The following is a 13,206-nucleotide window of genomic DNA, read 5'->3' as shown; positions in this document are numbered from 1 at the left end:
TTGATTGCACTCTTGATGAGCTTTCCATCTTGTTGATCACAGAGCACAGGCTGATGGAGTGGCAACTGGCTGTTTTGGATTTGTCCCAGTTGTTATGGACAGGGCATACCTTGGCAATTTCCACATGGCTTTGTACAGGTAGAGCTTAGCAAGGGGTGCAGGTAGTTCTGCAGCACAAGTCTTCAGTACTATTGCCAGTATGTTGTCAGTGCCTATCACTTTGCAGCGTCCAGTTTCATCAACTGTTTATTCATAAAAACAGTGAACAGATTTGGTTGAAGATTGGCATCTGTGATGCTAGAGACTTCTAGAGGGGGTCAAGATGGATCATCTACATGGCAGTTATGACAAAAGAACATGTTCTACCCTACCTTTTGCAGTAATGTATTAAGCTCCTCCTTTGTTGAGGATTGGATGGTTTAAAGAGTGTTGGCCTGTTTTATTATCCACCACTGTTCAAAACTGGACTGTTGAGCTTAGATCAGATCTGTTGGTGCTGAATCACTTTGCTTTTCACATACTGCTTTCACTACTTGGATGGCACACAGTCTTCTATTGTAACTTCACTAAATTGACAATTCCCAATTTTTAGGAATGCTTGGTGCTGCTCCTGATAATAATTAATCTTCATTCTTCATTGAACAAAGGTTGGTCCCCTGGCATGTATTTAATGACATTGTTAATGAGTGGGGGACATATCAGGCATATGGTCACATATGGCATATGGTGGGGTTTCAGTACAAATCTGCTGCAGCTGATGGCCGTAACACCTTATGCATGCCCAATTTTGAGTTGCTACATCCATTCAGAATCTTTGCTTTTTAGTAATATTGTGTGTTGTTTCAGAGCAGTAATTGCTACATAAAATGTAAAATCGCACATGCTTAGATCAGAGTAGACTTTTATAATACAATACAGGAAGTCCCTAAGTTGTGAACAGGTTATGTTCTGGAATTCGGTTGCAAGTCACAAATAGGAATGCAATCCAAAGCAACTCTTCCTCAGTCCACAAAATATTCAAAATTAAGGGCTTCAAAATTTCACCCCTGTATGGTATCATGTTCGTTAAGTCAGATGTTCATAAATCAGAGGCCTCTTGTAGTTAAGTTGGTATTATGTCATATCTTGTGGGACAGTGATGTATCCACATCGCAGCAGCCAAACTAAGGATGATCTATTGCTTAGGCTTGAAGAAATGATATATACTGCATCATCAACAAGATTTTATCTTTCTGCTCCAAGTGCTGTGAAGATTGTTGATATTATTGCATCATGGTAACTGCATAATGACATCTCAATGAATACGACAACTAAATTAATTGTCGTTTAATGAGTGAACAATTACACAGCAAATTTAAAATGTAAAATGTCAGTGGAACCGGCAAAGGTGTGTCAGGGAAAACACAACAGCATTTTACAGGTACACAGAAGTGGAAATCAATGTGACACAACGACTGTTCTTGAGCTTGAAGCTACTTTTTCAACCTCTGGTCCACTGGCCGACTTCTACCCGACCACAGAAGTTATTTTAACTGCCAAGCACTTTTTCCCTTGCGGTCTCTCAACCGTTGCACTGAGCTTTCCTGTTTTCTTCATGTCAGCATTTGGAGTCTATTTACTCAGTTTAATTCTACTCTAGTATCATCTGAACTCAACTGTCCCAAAAGGACCCTCCAATTTCCTTTCCCACTCTAAAGTCCTTGAATGTATAGCCACTTTTTAAACTTTGTACCCATCATGCCCAGAACAGTCAATTTTGATTCTCTCTGTCAGATTTCCACCCCTGCCACAAGAATGAAATTGGTCTTAACAAAATCACAAATTATATCTTACGTGACAGTAGCAAAGATAGGCTAACACTCTTTTTCCTTTTTTGATTTTTACTGCATTTTGGAATGGTTGACCACATTGTCTTCCTGCTGAGTGGAACATGCCTGGTTCAATATAAAATTTAAAAGAACTGTGGATGCAGTACACCAGGAACAAAAACAAAGTTGCTGGAAAAGCTCAGCAGGTCTGGCAACATCTGTGAAGGAGAAAACAGAGTTAACGTTTCATAACTGAGGAAGGGTCACCGGACCCGAAACGTTAACTCTGTTTTCTCCTTCAAAGATGCTGCCAGACCTGTTGAGCTTTTCCAGCAACTTTGTTTTTATGCCTGGTTCTATGCTTGATTCAGTATATCTATAGTGATTGCTTTTTTTCTTGTTCTTGCATAGTTGCCTCTGGAATCCCCAAAAGGATCTAGCCTTGGTTCTCTCCCATTTCTCATCTACTTGCTGCCCTCAGTCACATCATCCCAAGGCACAGCATTAGATTTCACAATAACCGTGATGACACCCAGCTCTAACTCACCATCACCACTCTCGACTCCTCCACTGCTGTGAAATTATTGGACTGCTTGTCCGAAATCCAGAGCTGGATGAACAGGAATTTCCTGCAATTAAATAGTGGAAAAATGGAAGTCATTGTCTTCATACCCTACAACTAATTCCTTTCCTCCCCTTTTGTGCCACATAATTCTATACTAACTCCTGACTCCATCTCTCTCCCTGACAATTACCCGAGGTTGAATCAAGCCATTCACAACCTTAGTGTCATATCTGACTCTGAGAAGAGCTTCAAAAATCATGCGCGCTATCATGAAGACCATTATTTCTACCTCTGTAACATCACCCACCCTGGCTCCTGCCTCACTCACCTGCTACACCCACATCCACTCAATTATACCCTCTACTCTTGGCTATTCCAGCACACTCCTGCTAGATGCCCTGCGTAAAACTAAGGTCAATCAAAACTCTGCTTCTCATGTGCGTGTTTGTATTATGTCCTGTTCATCCTTGCACACACTGATCTACAACAAATCCTGGTCAAGTAACACCTTTTTAACAGTCTCACCTTACATCTCAAATCCCTCCAGGTACTGCCTCTCGCTATCTCTATTATCTCTTCAAGCACCACAACCGTCTCAGATTTCTGCACTCATCTAATTCTAGTCTACTGAGACTGTGTGAATTCACCTGCTCCACCATTGACGGTTGTGCCTTCAATTGTCTAGATCGTAATCTTTGGAATTTCCACCCTAAATGTCTACACTTCTCTACATTTTATTTTCTTTCAGAAGTTAAAACTTATTTTTTTAAGCATGCATGGAACCATCCGCCTTATTACCACTTTATATTGTGTGTTGCTTTACGACATGCCCATGAAGTGGCTTGGGGCTTTCAATTACATTAACTGCATTATATAAATATATGTTGAGGGATCTTGTGGCATAGTGATTGTGTTCCTATCTCTGGGCTAGGAGGCCCAAGATGATGTCCCACCTGCTCCAGAGGTGTGTAATAGCATCTCTGAACAGGGTGACTAGGGACTAGAAAATATAGGTTACTGTCGTCCTCTCTGGACCCCAAACAAACTGACATAACATATTGACCAAGTACACTGGCAGTCACTGTTAGTGAGCAAAGTAACGCCGAGCAAGAGTAGGCTACTAGTGGAGATAACAGATTAGGGGACATACAGGAGCATGAAGAAACCAGACAGATAAAAGAGATATCTAATGAAAGAATAATAAGAAAAATGCTGAAGTGCAGAGATAAACACTGATATTCCAGACAAGGAAAGATGACACACAGATTAGGACTGAAACATAAAACAGCAAAGTAAAACATATAAAAAGCAATAAGAGAGATAAAGGACAGAGAGAGAGAAAGATAAACTGCTGAAGCTGACAGAAAAAGACAAACAGAAAGATCAGGACTTCTCAGAACCCAATATAAGCAATGGCACATTAAATCTGATTGTTCTAGCCATTTGTGAATGGCATTTTCAATGTTAGGATGTCATACTGTGTGGCATGCAATAGCTGCTATTTTATAATGAGAATGTACAACTCTGTGATTGCACAACCTGGCCACCAGGATATTGCTAATCATAAGATGTTTTAAATTTTTTTTGGTTCCACCATCATTTCCTCCAATTTCTATTGAGCGCTTAAATGAAAAAAGAAGTTTTAAAGATTCCTATTTCTCAATAAAACATTTGTTATGTTTTGGCTTTTTTTTAAACTGGAAGGACTTCAAGAAAGTGTTATTTTTAATATTTTGTTTTTAGAAAATGGTATTGCATCAATAGTTAATTGATTTGATAACTGGGGACTTTACTAAAATTCTGTAAACAATAAACGATTTGTGAGGTAGCCTTGGTCAATAACAAGCACATCAGTATTGTCTTGTTGAAAGGTCTTTGATTCCTAACTAGGAGAATAAAGAGGAAGGAAAAGACATAAAAACAACTTATATACATGTGGCACCTTTAACATAGTGAAATGTCCCAAGGCATTTCACAGAAAAATTACAGTTTGAAGTATGTCTCTGAACTACATAAGGATGCTTGGTCAAAGGGGTAGCTTTTAAACAATCTTAAACAAGAAAAATGACGTGGAGAGATATTGGCAACTGAAGGCATAACTAACAATGGGAGAACAATAAAATCAGGGTTACATAAAGGGCCAGAATTACAAAAGCACTGATGTCATGGGGCTTTGTGGTATTGGATAAGATTACAGAGATAAAAATGGACAAAGCCATTGAGGGGTCAGAAAACAATGGTGAGCTTTTCAGAATCATGATAATTCTTGATCAGGAAGCCAGCGAATGTCAGTGAGCATGGGATAAAAGGGAATAGGCATTGCTGTGAGTTAATACACTGGCAACAGAGTTTAAGATGACCTCAAGTTTCTAAAGACACCAATCAGGAATACTTTAGAGCAGTTGACTCTATAGGCGATACAGGAGAAGTCAACTGATGTTACAGAGGTGGAAAGAAGCAGTCTTAGTAATGGCATAAGTATGAAATTGCAAATTCCTCACTGAAAACATGACATTCCAAGATTGCCATTAGTCTGCTTCAATTTTAGACCATTGCCAGGGAGAAGAATGGAGTGGTAGCTTGGGAATGAGACAAACATTAGGGTCAGAAACAATAGATTCAGTCTTCCCAATATTTAACTGGAGGAAACAACTGCTCAATCAGAACTACATGTTGGATAAGCAGTCTGATAATTCAGGTAGAAACATCCCCAGTTTTTGTGAATAACACTCTTCTTGCACCTTACCAGACTTTGTAGAATAGTAGAACAGGCATTTTACTTGCATGAAAGGGCAGGTACAAGACCCATTACAATTTTAGTTCTGTCAGTCAAGTGGCAGTAAAATCCGATGCTAGTCGCCCACAATTTGTGGATGGTTGCCTTTATCGCCAGTGAATCTCCCCTCGGTAAAATTAGCATTTGGAAAAACATAATAGAAAAATCTGCCCTAATCTGAAGTTCAACCTTGTGGTATACTAGAAACACACAAGATTATTAAAGAATCTGTAACAAAGTGTGATGTCTGCTCTGTAACATATGCATGGGCAATTGTGCATCAGAAGTCACTGAAGTCCTCATTAAACATTACTTTGCTATTATAAATGCTATAGGGCACCAGTTGAGATATTTCAGTGTTGATATAGGAATATTAGTGGAATGAAGGAGTGACGCATGAGCATTATACTTATACTTTTGGGAGGATTATGGTCTCATTAAGCTTCATTATTCAATAGGTTTAATCTTTTTTAAGTAATTTTTCATACATGCATTATCTGTTCCAACATAACAAGATAGAAAGTGTGATGAGATTCATTACTTTTTGATGCAGTCTTTCTAGCCATGGTATCTGTCAGTTATACTGAGCAGTTTGCACTTCGTGAAGTTACAGGAGACTGATTATATCAAAGATTAGAATTGCTCAAATGGCAGCTGAGGTCACAAGTGTCACTTTTGCCAAGTGTCACATGAAAGTAATGGCACATAGAAAAAGGTAGAATGATTTTGTTAAAGCTGTGTCATATCTAACTAAGCTAGCTGAATTTGTTGGAGAGATCATTACTATAAGTTAAACAAAGGATTTTTTAAAATATTACTCACAGGATGTGAGAGATATTGGCTGTGCCAGTGTAAATGGTTTATCTCTAACTGTCCTTGAGAAGGTGGTGGTCAGCTGGTTCTTGATGTTAGGATGGTGTGTGGATTGGAGGGAAGCATTCAGGTTTGCAAGGTGCTGTGAGAGGAGTCTTGATATTCTATGATAATCCAAATGGATTACTGGCAATACTGAGAATGCAAGAAACTGGACATAGCCTTTGATCTTGGTTAGAAATTAGTTGGGAACTTGGAGAAAGAGATTGAGGATATTTGATATTGGATTAGATTTTCAGGACGTGTTAAGTTGTGTTCCTCAGTGATTGTTTTGGGATCTAAAAAGGTCAGATCATTTATTGACTACGTGAATGAAGGACCAGCAAACAGTATTTTCAGATTTACAGACAACACTAAATTATGTCAAGCAGTAAGTAGTTCAGATAGTAATAGGAGGCTGCAAAGGGTCATAGATAGATTAATTGGATGGGCTAAAATGTGACAGATGGTGCATAATGTGAACAAATGTGAGTTAATCTACTTTGGATCCAAACAAAATAAATGAGAGTACTTTATAAACAGTAAGAAATGAGGATCTGAGAAGGAGTAAAGATGTTTGGGAGTCCAAGTATATAAACCTTAAACCTGGAAGACAGTGGCACTGTCTCATGAGCAAAGGTTAATCAGGTTGGGAGTCTATTTACTGAAGTTGAGAAGAATCGAGATGTGATCTCTTTGGAATAAATTGAATTCTTAAGGGCCTTGACAGGGTAAATGCTGAGAGCATGTTTCCTCTCATAAGAGAGTCTGGGACCAAAGGGCATACTCTCAGAATAAAACAGTGACAATTTAGGACTGAGAAGGAACAATTTCTTCTTTCAGAGGGTCCTTGCTAAAGAGAGCTATATGGGACAGCGTCCTTGCACATGTTTAATGCTAAGATAGATAAATTCTTGATCAGAAGGGAATCAAGGTTTACAGGAAAACTGCAGGAAAGTGGGTGTGAGGAATGATCCTACTGAATGGTGGAGTTGGTCAAGGGGCTGAACAGCCTATTCCGTTACTATTTTCTATAGTCTTATGGTCTGGATACAAAAAGAAGTAAAAAAGGTAAATGAAAATGTAGATTTTAATCTCAAGAGCTTCAAAGGGAAGGACAATATGTTTCAGTTGCATAGAGCCATTGTCAGATCTTATCAGAAATAACTGATCTAGTCTTGGGTATCATACCTCGGAAAGTGTATATTTGACCTTAGCAGGGATGCAACACATACAGAATGATAATGGAGCTTAGTCAATGAAGACAAGTTGTATTAACTTGGTTTGGATTTCCCCAAGTAGATTAATATTTAGAAGTGATCTGATTGAGATATATAATATGTTAAAAGGAACTCATAGAGTATATATGGAGAGTTTAACTTCTTTGATAGAAGAACTGTGGAACAACAGGCGAAAATACAATCAAAAAGCATCTTAACCAATAAAGCACAGTAGAGATTTGAAATTCTTTGACACAAAAACACACAATAATGGCATAACTGAGCTTTCAAACTGTGTAGTCCAGGTATCATGGGATATTGGGCTAAGGCAGATATATGCAGTTAAAGTAACAATCAACCATGATCAAACTGAATGACAGAACACTTTCAAGAAACTTACTCCTTCTGTTCACTTCCTAATGTCCAAAACTGACCTAAAGCGCAATGTTGTTCAGGATGAAGATATAGTCAGAACAGGTAGTTCACATGAAGTTTTTAAAAAAGAAATATTTAAGCATCTAAAGCCTAAGAAAACCAGAGCATAACATATTTTTGTACCCTCCAATAAATATGAAATGATCTTAGGTGACTGGCATCTAGACAAACAACATTTAAACCTATATCCTTTCAACCAGAACATATTTGATTGTTAAGTTTATCTTTTAGGACTTCACCCCCAGCACAGTGCAAATCCAGATGGGTGCACGAAGCCATGTTTACAGCACAGACATTTCAATTACCATAGTTATTCATCAAACTCCATTCTCTGTCTGATTCAGACTGTTGAGCAGACAACCAATCAACGTGCTTCGGTTGAAGTAAAAATTAGTCAAAATACATTTATTTTTAAAACTGACATTTATGTTACTGCACCTTATGGAAATAATTCTAACTAACACTGCCATAATTTAAACATTGCCAAAAGGTGCCTAGAAGTTGAAGCTTTTCACGTTGCACTCATCAGAACTAGGACCCAAGAAACAGACTTGAGCCAAGAAACATTATGCTGTATTTTATGGTGTATGAGAAAAGGATGCTGATTGGTTAGGCATAACCATGCAAGGATGAAAGTTTTGTACTACCATGCATTTATTCTTTGGCATAATTCTTAATCACTGCAAAAGTTAACAGGAGGAGACAGGGTTTAACTTAGCCCCAAATTTGAACAAAACCCTGCATTTCATGCCTCTGTTAACTGCATGTAGTATATCTGCTGTTGTTCCTTGAATCCGTGTTGCACGAGTAACTACTTCAAATATTCAAATCTTGACAACCTGACATAAGAGATACAAAAAGTTTCTCTTCATGAAGTTCAAGGTGGAAAACAAAAGGTAATAGATCTGTGAGACAAAATCCATTTGATAGTCAGAAGCTTTTGCAAATGACAACAGTGTCATATATTCAAACTGTTTATTGTAATTATCAATCATGAGTTGGCATTAAAATAGAGCATGATGCATCTGGCTCTTTCTGCATAATATAATCCTGTGAAGAACATGTTGACTCATAAACACCCGTATCTTAATTACAGAAATGATTGACCTGAAAGACCACTGCAGAGTGCATACATTCAACTGTACATCCTGCTGCCGGATAGAAAAACTGAACTGTATGTTCCAAATACTTTCAAGGGTATTAAAAATTTACATCAAAGAAAGGTAATGCACACTGCAGATTGTCAGTAAGCATTAGCCTCACCGTTCATTTTTGCAGTGTTGCAAAACAATACAAAATGCTGTGCTGGATTTATTGAGATGGTTTATGACTTTTTAAGGTTATTTTTATTTATTAAGTAGTTTTGCTCACTTTCACATTTTTGTCATAGGAACTGCATTAGAGAGGTCAATCTTTTCCCCTTATAAACTGCAAAGTTTAGTGAGAGGACAAGTTATTGGGTTTTTCAGTTATGATTGATACCGATCTCACAACTACTCATATTAATCATTAAACTGTAAAGTGACATTTTAAAAGATTTTGCAACATTTTCTAGCGCTACCGTGCTAACTAAAAATGAAGTAACCATGTACAGTGGTTTAAATGATGAGTGGAAATCTTGTGAGATTAGGTTCCTCATGCAAAAAGCACATAGAAATGGTGCTTTAGGTTAGTATTTAAAACAGAAAAATCTGAGTGCCTCGTTTAGATTTCTGACCTTTCTCAGGTTACCTTAGAATGGCATAGACAGAAAAATGTGAGAAAAATATTTGCCCCCTACCTGAACCCAACATGCATTCATACTATCTTCCTCTCTTTCCCACTCCTCCACTTTGAAATGTCACGAAGGAGGTGAAAATTGTTTGGCACAGTTACTGTTTTAACCTCCTTCCCCATTTGCATCACCAGTAGAAAGCAAAACTACTAGCAAGGCGGCAGTAGATGGACAATTGCAGTGAGATATCAGAGGATTTCTTGCAATGAGAGACATGAGACTTGGATTTGGCCAATGACAAAAGCTTTAATTTGTCCAAACTCTGCTGCTCATTTATGTATTTGCAGTTCCCCTATCAACCCTGTACCTGCTGATCAAATTACTACAGGTTTAGGTGCTAAAATATGTCAGGCTTAAGAAGCCCCGTAACATTACCTGTAAAGTATTATTTTCACAGATAGAACAATGATAAAAGAAATATCAAAGCTTTATATCTGCACATCTAGATGAAGGAACAACAAAAAAGTTCATAATCTCATTGAAGCATATATCTTGAGATGAGCCCATATGCATGAAGAAATACTTTCAATTTGAAATAGTTTCTGATTTCTTAATTAGCATGTATAGAAAAGTTTCATCTATGTCAACCAGAGAGCAATTACACAGATCAGAACTCACAAAATGAAAAAAGCAACACACCACACAAAGTGTAATACATTTTCTTTTGTGATTTCTGGACAGCAAAATCATTGATTATGTCCGCTTTAAGGAACTATTCCGCAAGTTAGACCAAAGAGAGACATTGGAGTTGACCTGTTTGGATTTCCAGAAGGCCTCTGACAAGGTGCCATACAGGAGGCTGCTAAATAATAAACAGCCCATGATGTTAAGGGCAAAGCATTGGCATGGATAGTGGATTGGCTGACTGGCAAGAAAGCACAGAGTAGACATAAAGGAGTCTTTTACAGAGTTGCAGTCAATGGCTAGTAGAATTCCGCAGAGGTCACTGCTAATATCGCAACTATCCATGTTATACATTAATGATCTGGACGCAGGAAGTGAGACCATTGTTGCTAAGTTTGCTAGTAACACAAAGATGGGTGGAAGGACAGGTAGTGTTGAGGAAGTGGGGAGGTTGCAGAAGGATTTGAATAGACTAGGAGCATGGGCAAAGAAGTGGCAGATAGAATATAATATGGGAAACTGCGAGGTTATGCATTTTTGGTAGGAAGAGTTGAGATGTAGACTATTTTCTAAACAGGGAATGCTTTCAAAAACCTTAAGCACAAATGGCCTTGGTTCAAAGATGTGCAGGTTAGGTAGAATGGCGACGCAAAATTGCCCTGCAGTGGCCAGGGATGTGTAGGTTGGCTATGATGAATGGATAATCTAACACCAGATTGGCCATACTTTCACTATCATGCTTTTCTAACTCAAGTAAAGTTAGAAAGCAGTCCAGAGAAAAACCATCAAGTGGCACATATTTTACAATAATATTTAGTCACACTTAGTAATGAGATTTGTTAAGCCAAGGAAGTTCCCGTCATGTGGTGAACCAAACTTTCCATTGCCCCCTGAAGCTAGTGCACATTCTGTAAATGTTCACAAAATGGTAATGTGTAAATAGACTGCATGATTGTCAAAGGTCGAAGGAAGATGCAGCTTGAGTGATTTTTGACTCAAATCATTGTGCAATAAAGGAGCCTGACAGTCTGAGTGCTCCATTTTTGAAGAGAGCCTGCAATTATATTAAAGCTTTCTGATTATGTTTAATATCTAAGCAGAACTATTTTAAATGCTACTTGTGTAGCCATTGATAATTGAGCAGCCATACAAGTACAACTCTGTAATACAACAAAAATGTCATTTTAAGGGAGTTTTTTGTCCCCCCCTGTCTCCTTTGGTTTCAACACGTTATGTAAAATGTGAATTCAGTCTTTTAGTTTTCATGCAGAAACCCCTCATAATGTAAAGTCCAAGTGGTCCTACTTTAGCTTATGCCTAAATCTGATACTGCTGCTGACCTACACTGTCAACAGCAATCTTGATTTTAAAATTCTTAACCTTGTTTCCAAATCTAACACTACATAGCCCTCTCTGACAGCTGTGATCTAATTCTGGCCGGTTTTGCTTTCGCAGTCGTAACTGCTGCACCATTGCTGAATTTCCCTTTAGTGCCGAGATCTCGAGCTCTGGAATCCCCTCCATACACCACTATGCCCCATTTACTTCCTTTAAGACACTTCATATGACTTGTTGTTTTGGGGCCACATGTAAGTTTTGGTCATCTTGCCGCATATCTTCTTATCTGTCTCTGTGTCCTTGAATTTGTACTGCTCCTGTGAAACACCTTGGGCTGAGGTGTGTTGCAAGCATTTGTGGCTATTGAAGATGTATCCATGTATTATTGACTACATAAGGTAAAGTTTACCTTTTGATTTCAAATATCATTCATCTGTTAAAAACCAAAAGAACTGTGAATGCTGCAAATCAGGAACAAAAACAAAGTTGCTGGAAAAGCTCAGCAGGTCTGGCAGCATCTGTGGAGGAGAAAACAGAGTTAACGTTTCGGGTCCAGTGACCCTTCCTCAGGAAAAAAAAAATCTTAGTTCCGAGGAAGGGTCACCGTACCCGAAACGTTAACTCTGTTTTCTCCTCCACAGATGCTGCCAGACCTGCTGAGCTTTTCCAGCAACTTTGTTTTTGTTCCATCATTCATCTGTTAATTCATATTTACTGTAGATTGATTCTGTAAAGTTAGAAAAATAAAATTTCCATTGATAATTTTGAATTTTGGTAAATTTGGTTAATTCGGCTTTATGTTTCTCTCCCAGAGTTGATAACACTGCAAACTGATACCATTTCACACTTTTGTGCACTAAATTTCATTTTCCATTGTTCTATCAATTTCACCAGGCCATGTCCTTCTGAATTCTATGACTAGCTTCCATATAGTTTACATCATTTTCAAGTGTCCTCTCATCTACAAATTTTGAAACTACCCCTTTAATCCTATTTGCTTTAGTTTCACAAACAAATCTACTGTGGCATCCTTTAGCAAAAATCTTCTAAAAGTTCAAATAAACATCATTTGTCTCCATTAATTCATGAACAGACTGTTTGAAGCTACTCAGTTATAAGCCTTGCATTAACTCATAAATATGTCTATTTTGTTTTATTATAATCTCACTGTATGTAATCATCCACGGATCTCTATCTTTGGGATGTCCTTCATTTCCCCTTGTGAGAATAACTTTATCCACACACCTTTTCTGCCATAGTTCTGTGCCACTGTTTTGCTTACCAGCTTTTGATTCCAAACCACCTAGGCAATATTCCTTTCTAATTCAATGAAGTTAGGAATCCTCCAGTTAAGCACTTTTATGGTTGACTGTTCATAGTCCTATTCCATAAGTATTCTAAAGGTTAGACTGTTAAATATGAGAATTCACACCACAGCCTGATAAATACAGTGGCATCTTCACAGTGATTATTTTATCATTATTCTCAGTGAGAAAGGTTAGAATATTATGAACATTCAATAATTCTTTATATAATCTAATCAGTAACGTAGAAGCCTGAAGCTGTTTAGAGTAGAACACAATAGTTGTTTTTTTTGTCAAAAAAACAAATGACAATAAAAGTGTGTTTAACTTAACACATGACAGCACCTATATTAAAAACAAGATTTTTTAAAAAATTAAGCCAAAGTCCATCTTAGTTGGGATATTCCTAATGTTATTTCCTATGCAGTGTAAATAACAAAAATAATCAATAGCTGTCTTAAGTTTCCACTTGATAGACAAATTAGTAAAGTTAGATCACATGGGATTCAG

At 37.7% G+C, this 13,206-nt stretch overlaps 1 protein-coding gene across 7 annotated transcripts in view; it reads right to left on the bottom strand.

The window, feature by feature from the left end:
• Window positions 1-13,206, bottom strand: part of foxp2 (forkhead box P2) — a 724,116-nt gene that overhangs the window by 290,398 nt on the left and 420,512 nt on the right. The window contains exon 2 of one of the 7 annotated variants that reach the window (XM_048548984.2): window positions 2,356-2,437. The exons of the other annotated variants lie outside the window; for them this stretch is intronic. Coding sequence (XP_048404941.1) covers window positions 2,356-2,358 — 3 coding nt within the window. The 5' untranslated portion in view covers window positions 2,359-2,437. The remainder of the gene's footprint in view (window positions 1-2,355; window positions 2,438-13,206) is intronic. 7 annotated transcript variants of the gene reach the window in all.

This window comes from Stegostoma tigrinum, chromosome 18 (genome assembly GCF_030684315.1).
Source record: "Stegostoma tigrinum isolate sSteTig4 chromosome 18, sSteTig4.hap1, whole genome shotgun sequence".
Taxonomy (NCBI): domain Eukaryota; kingdom Metazoa; phylum Chordata; class Chondrichthyes; order Orectolobiformes; family Stegostomatidae; genus Stegostoma; species Stegostoma tigrinum.
The sequence above is the reverse complement of the archived record's forward strand: the minus strand, read 5'-3'. Positions and strand labels throughout refer to the sequence as shown.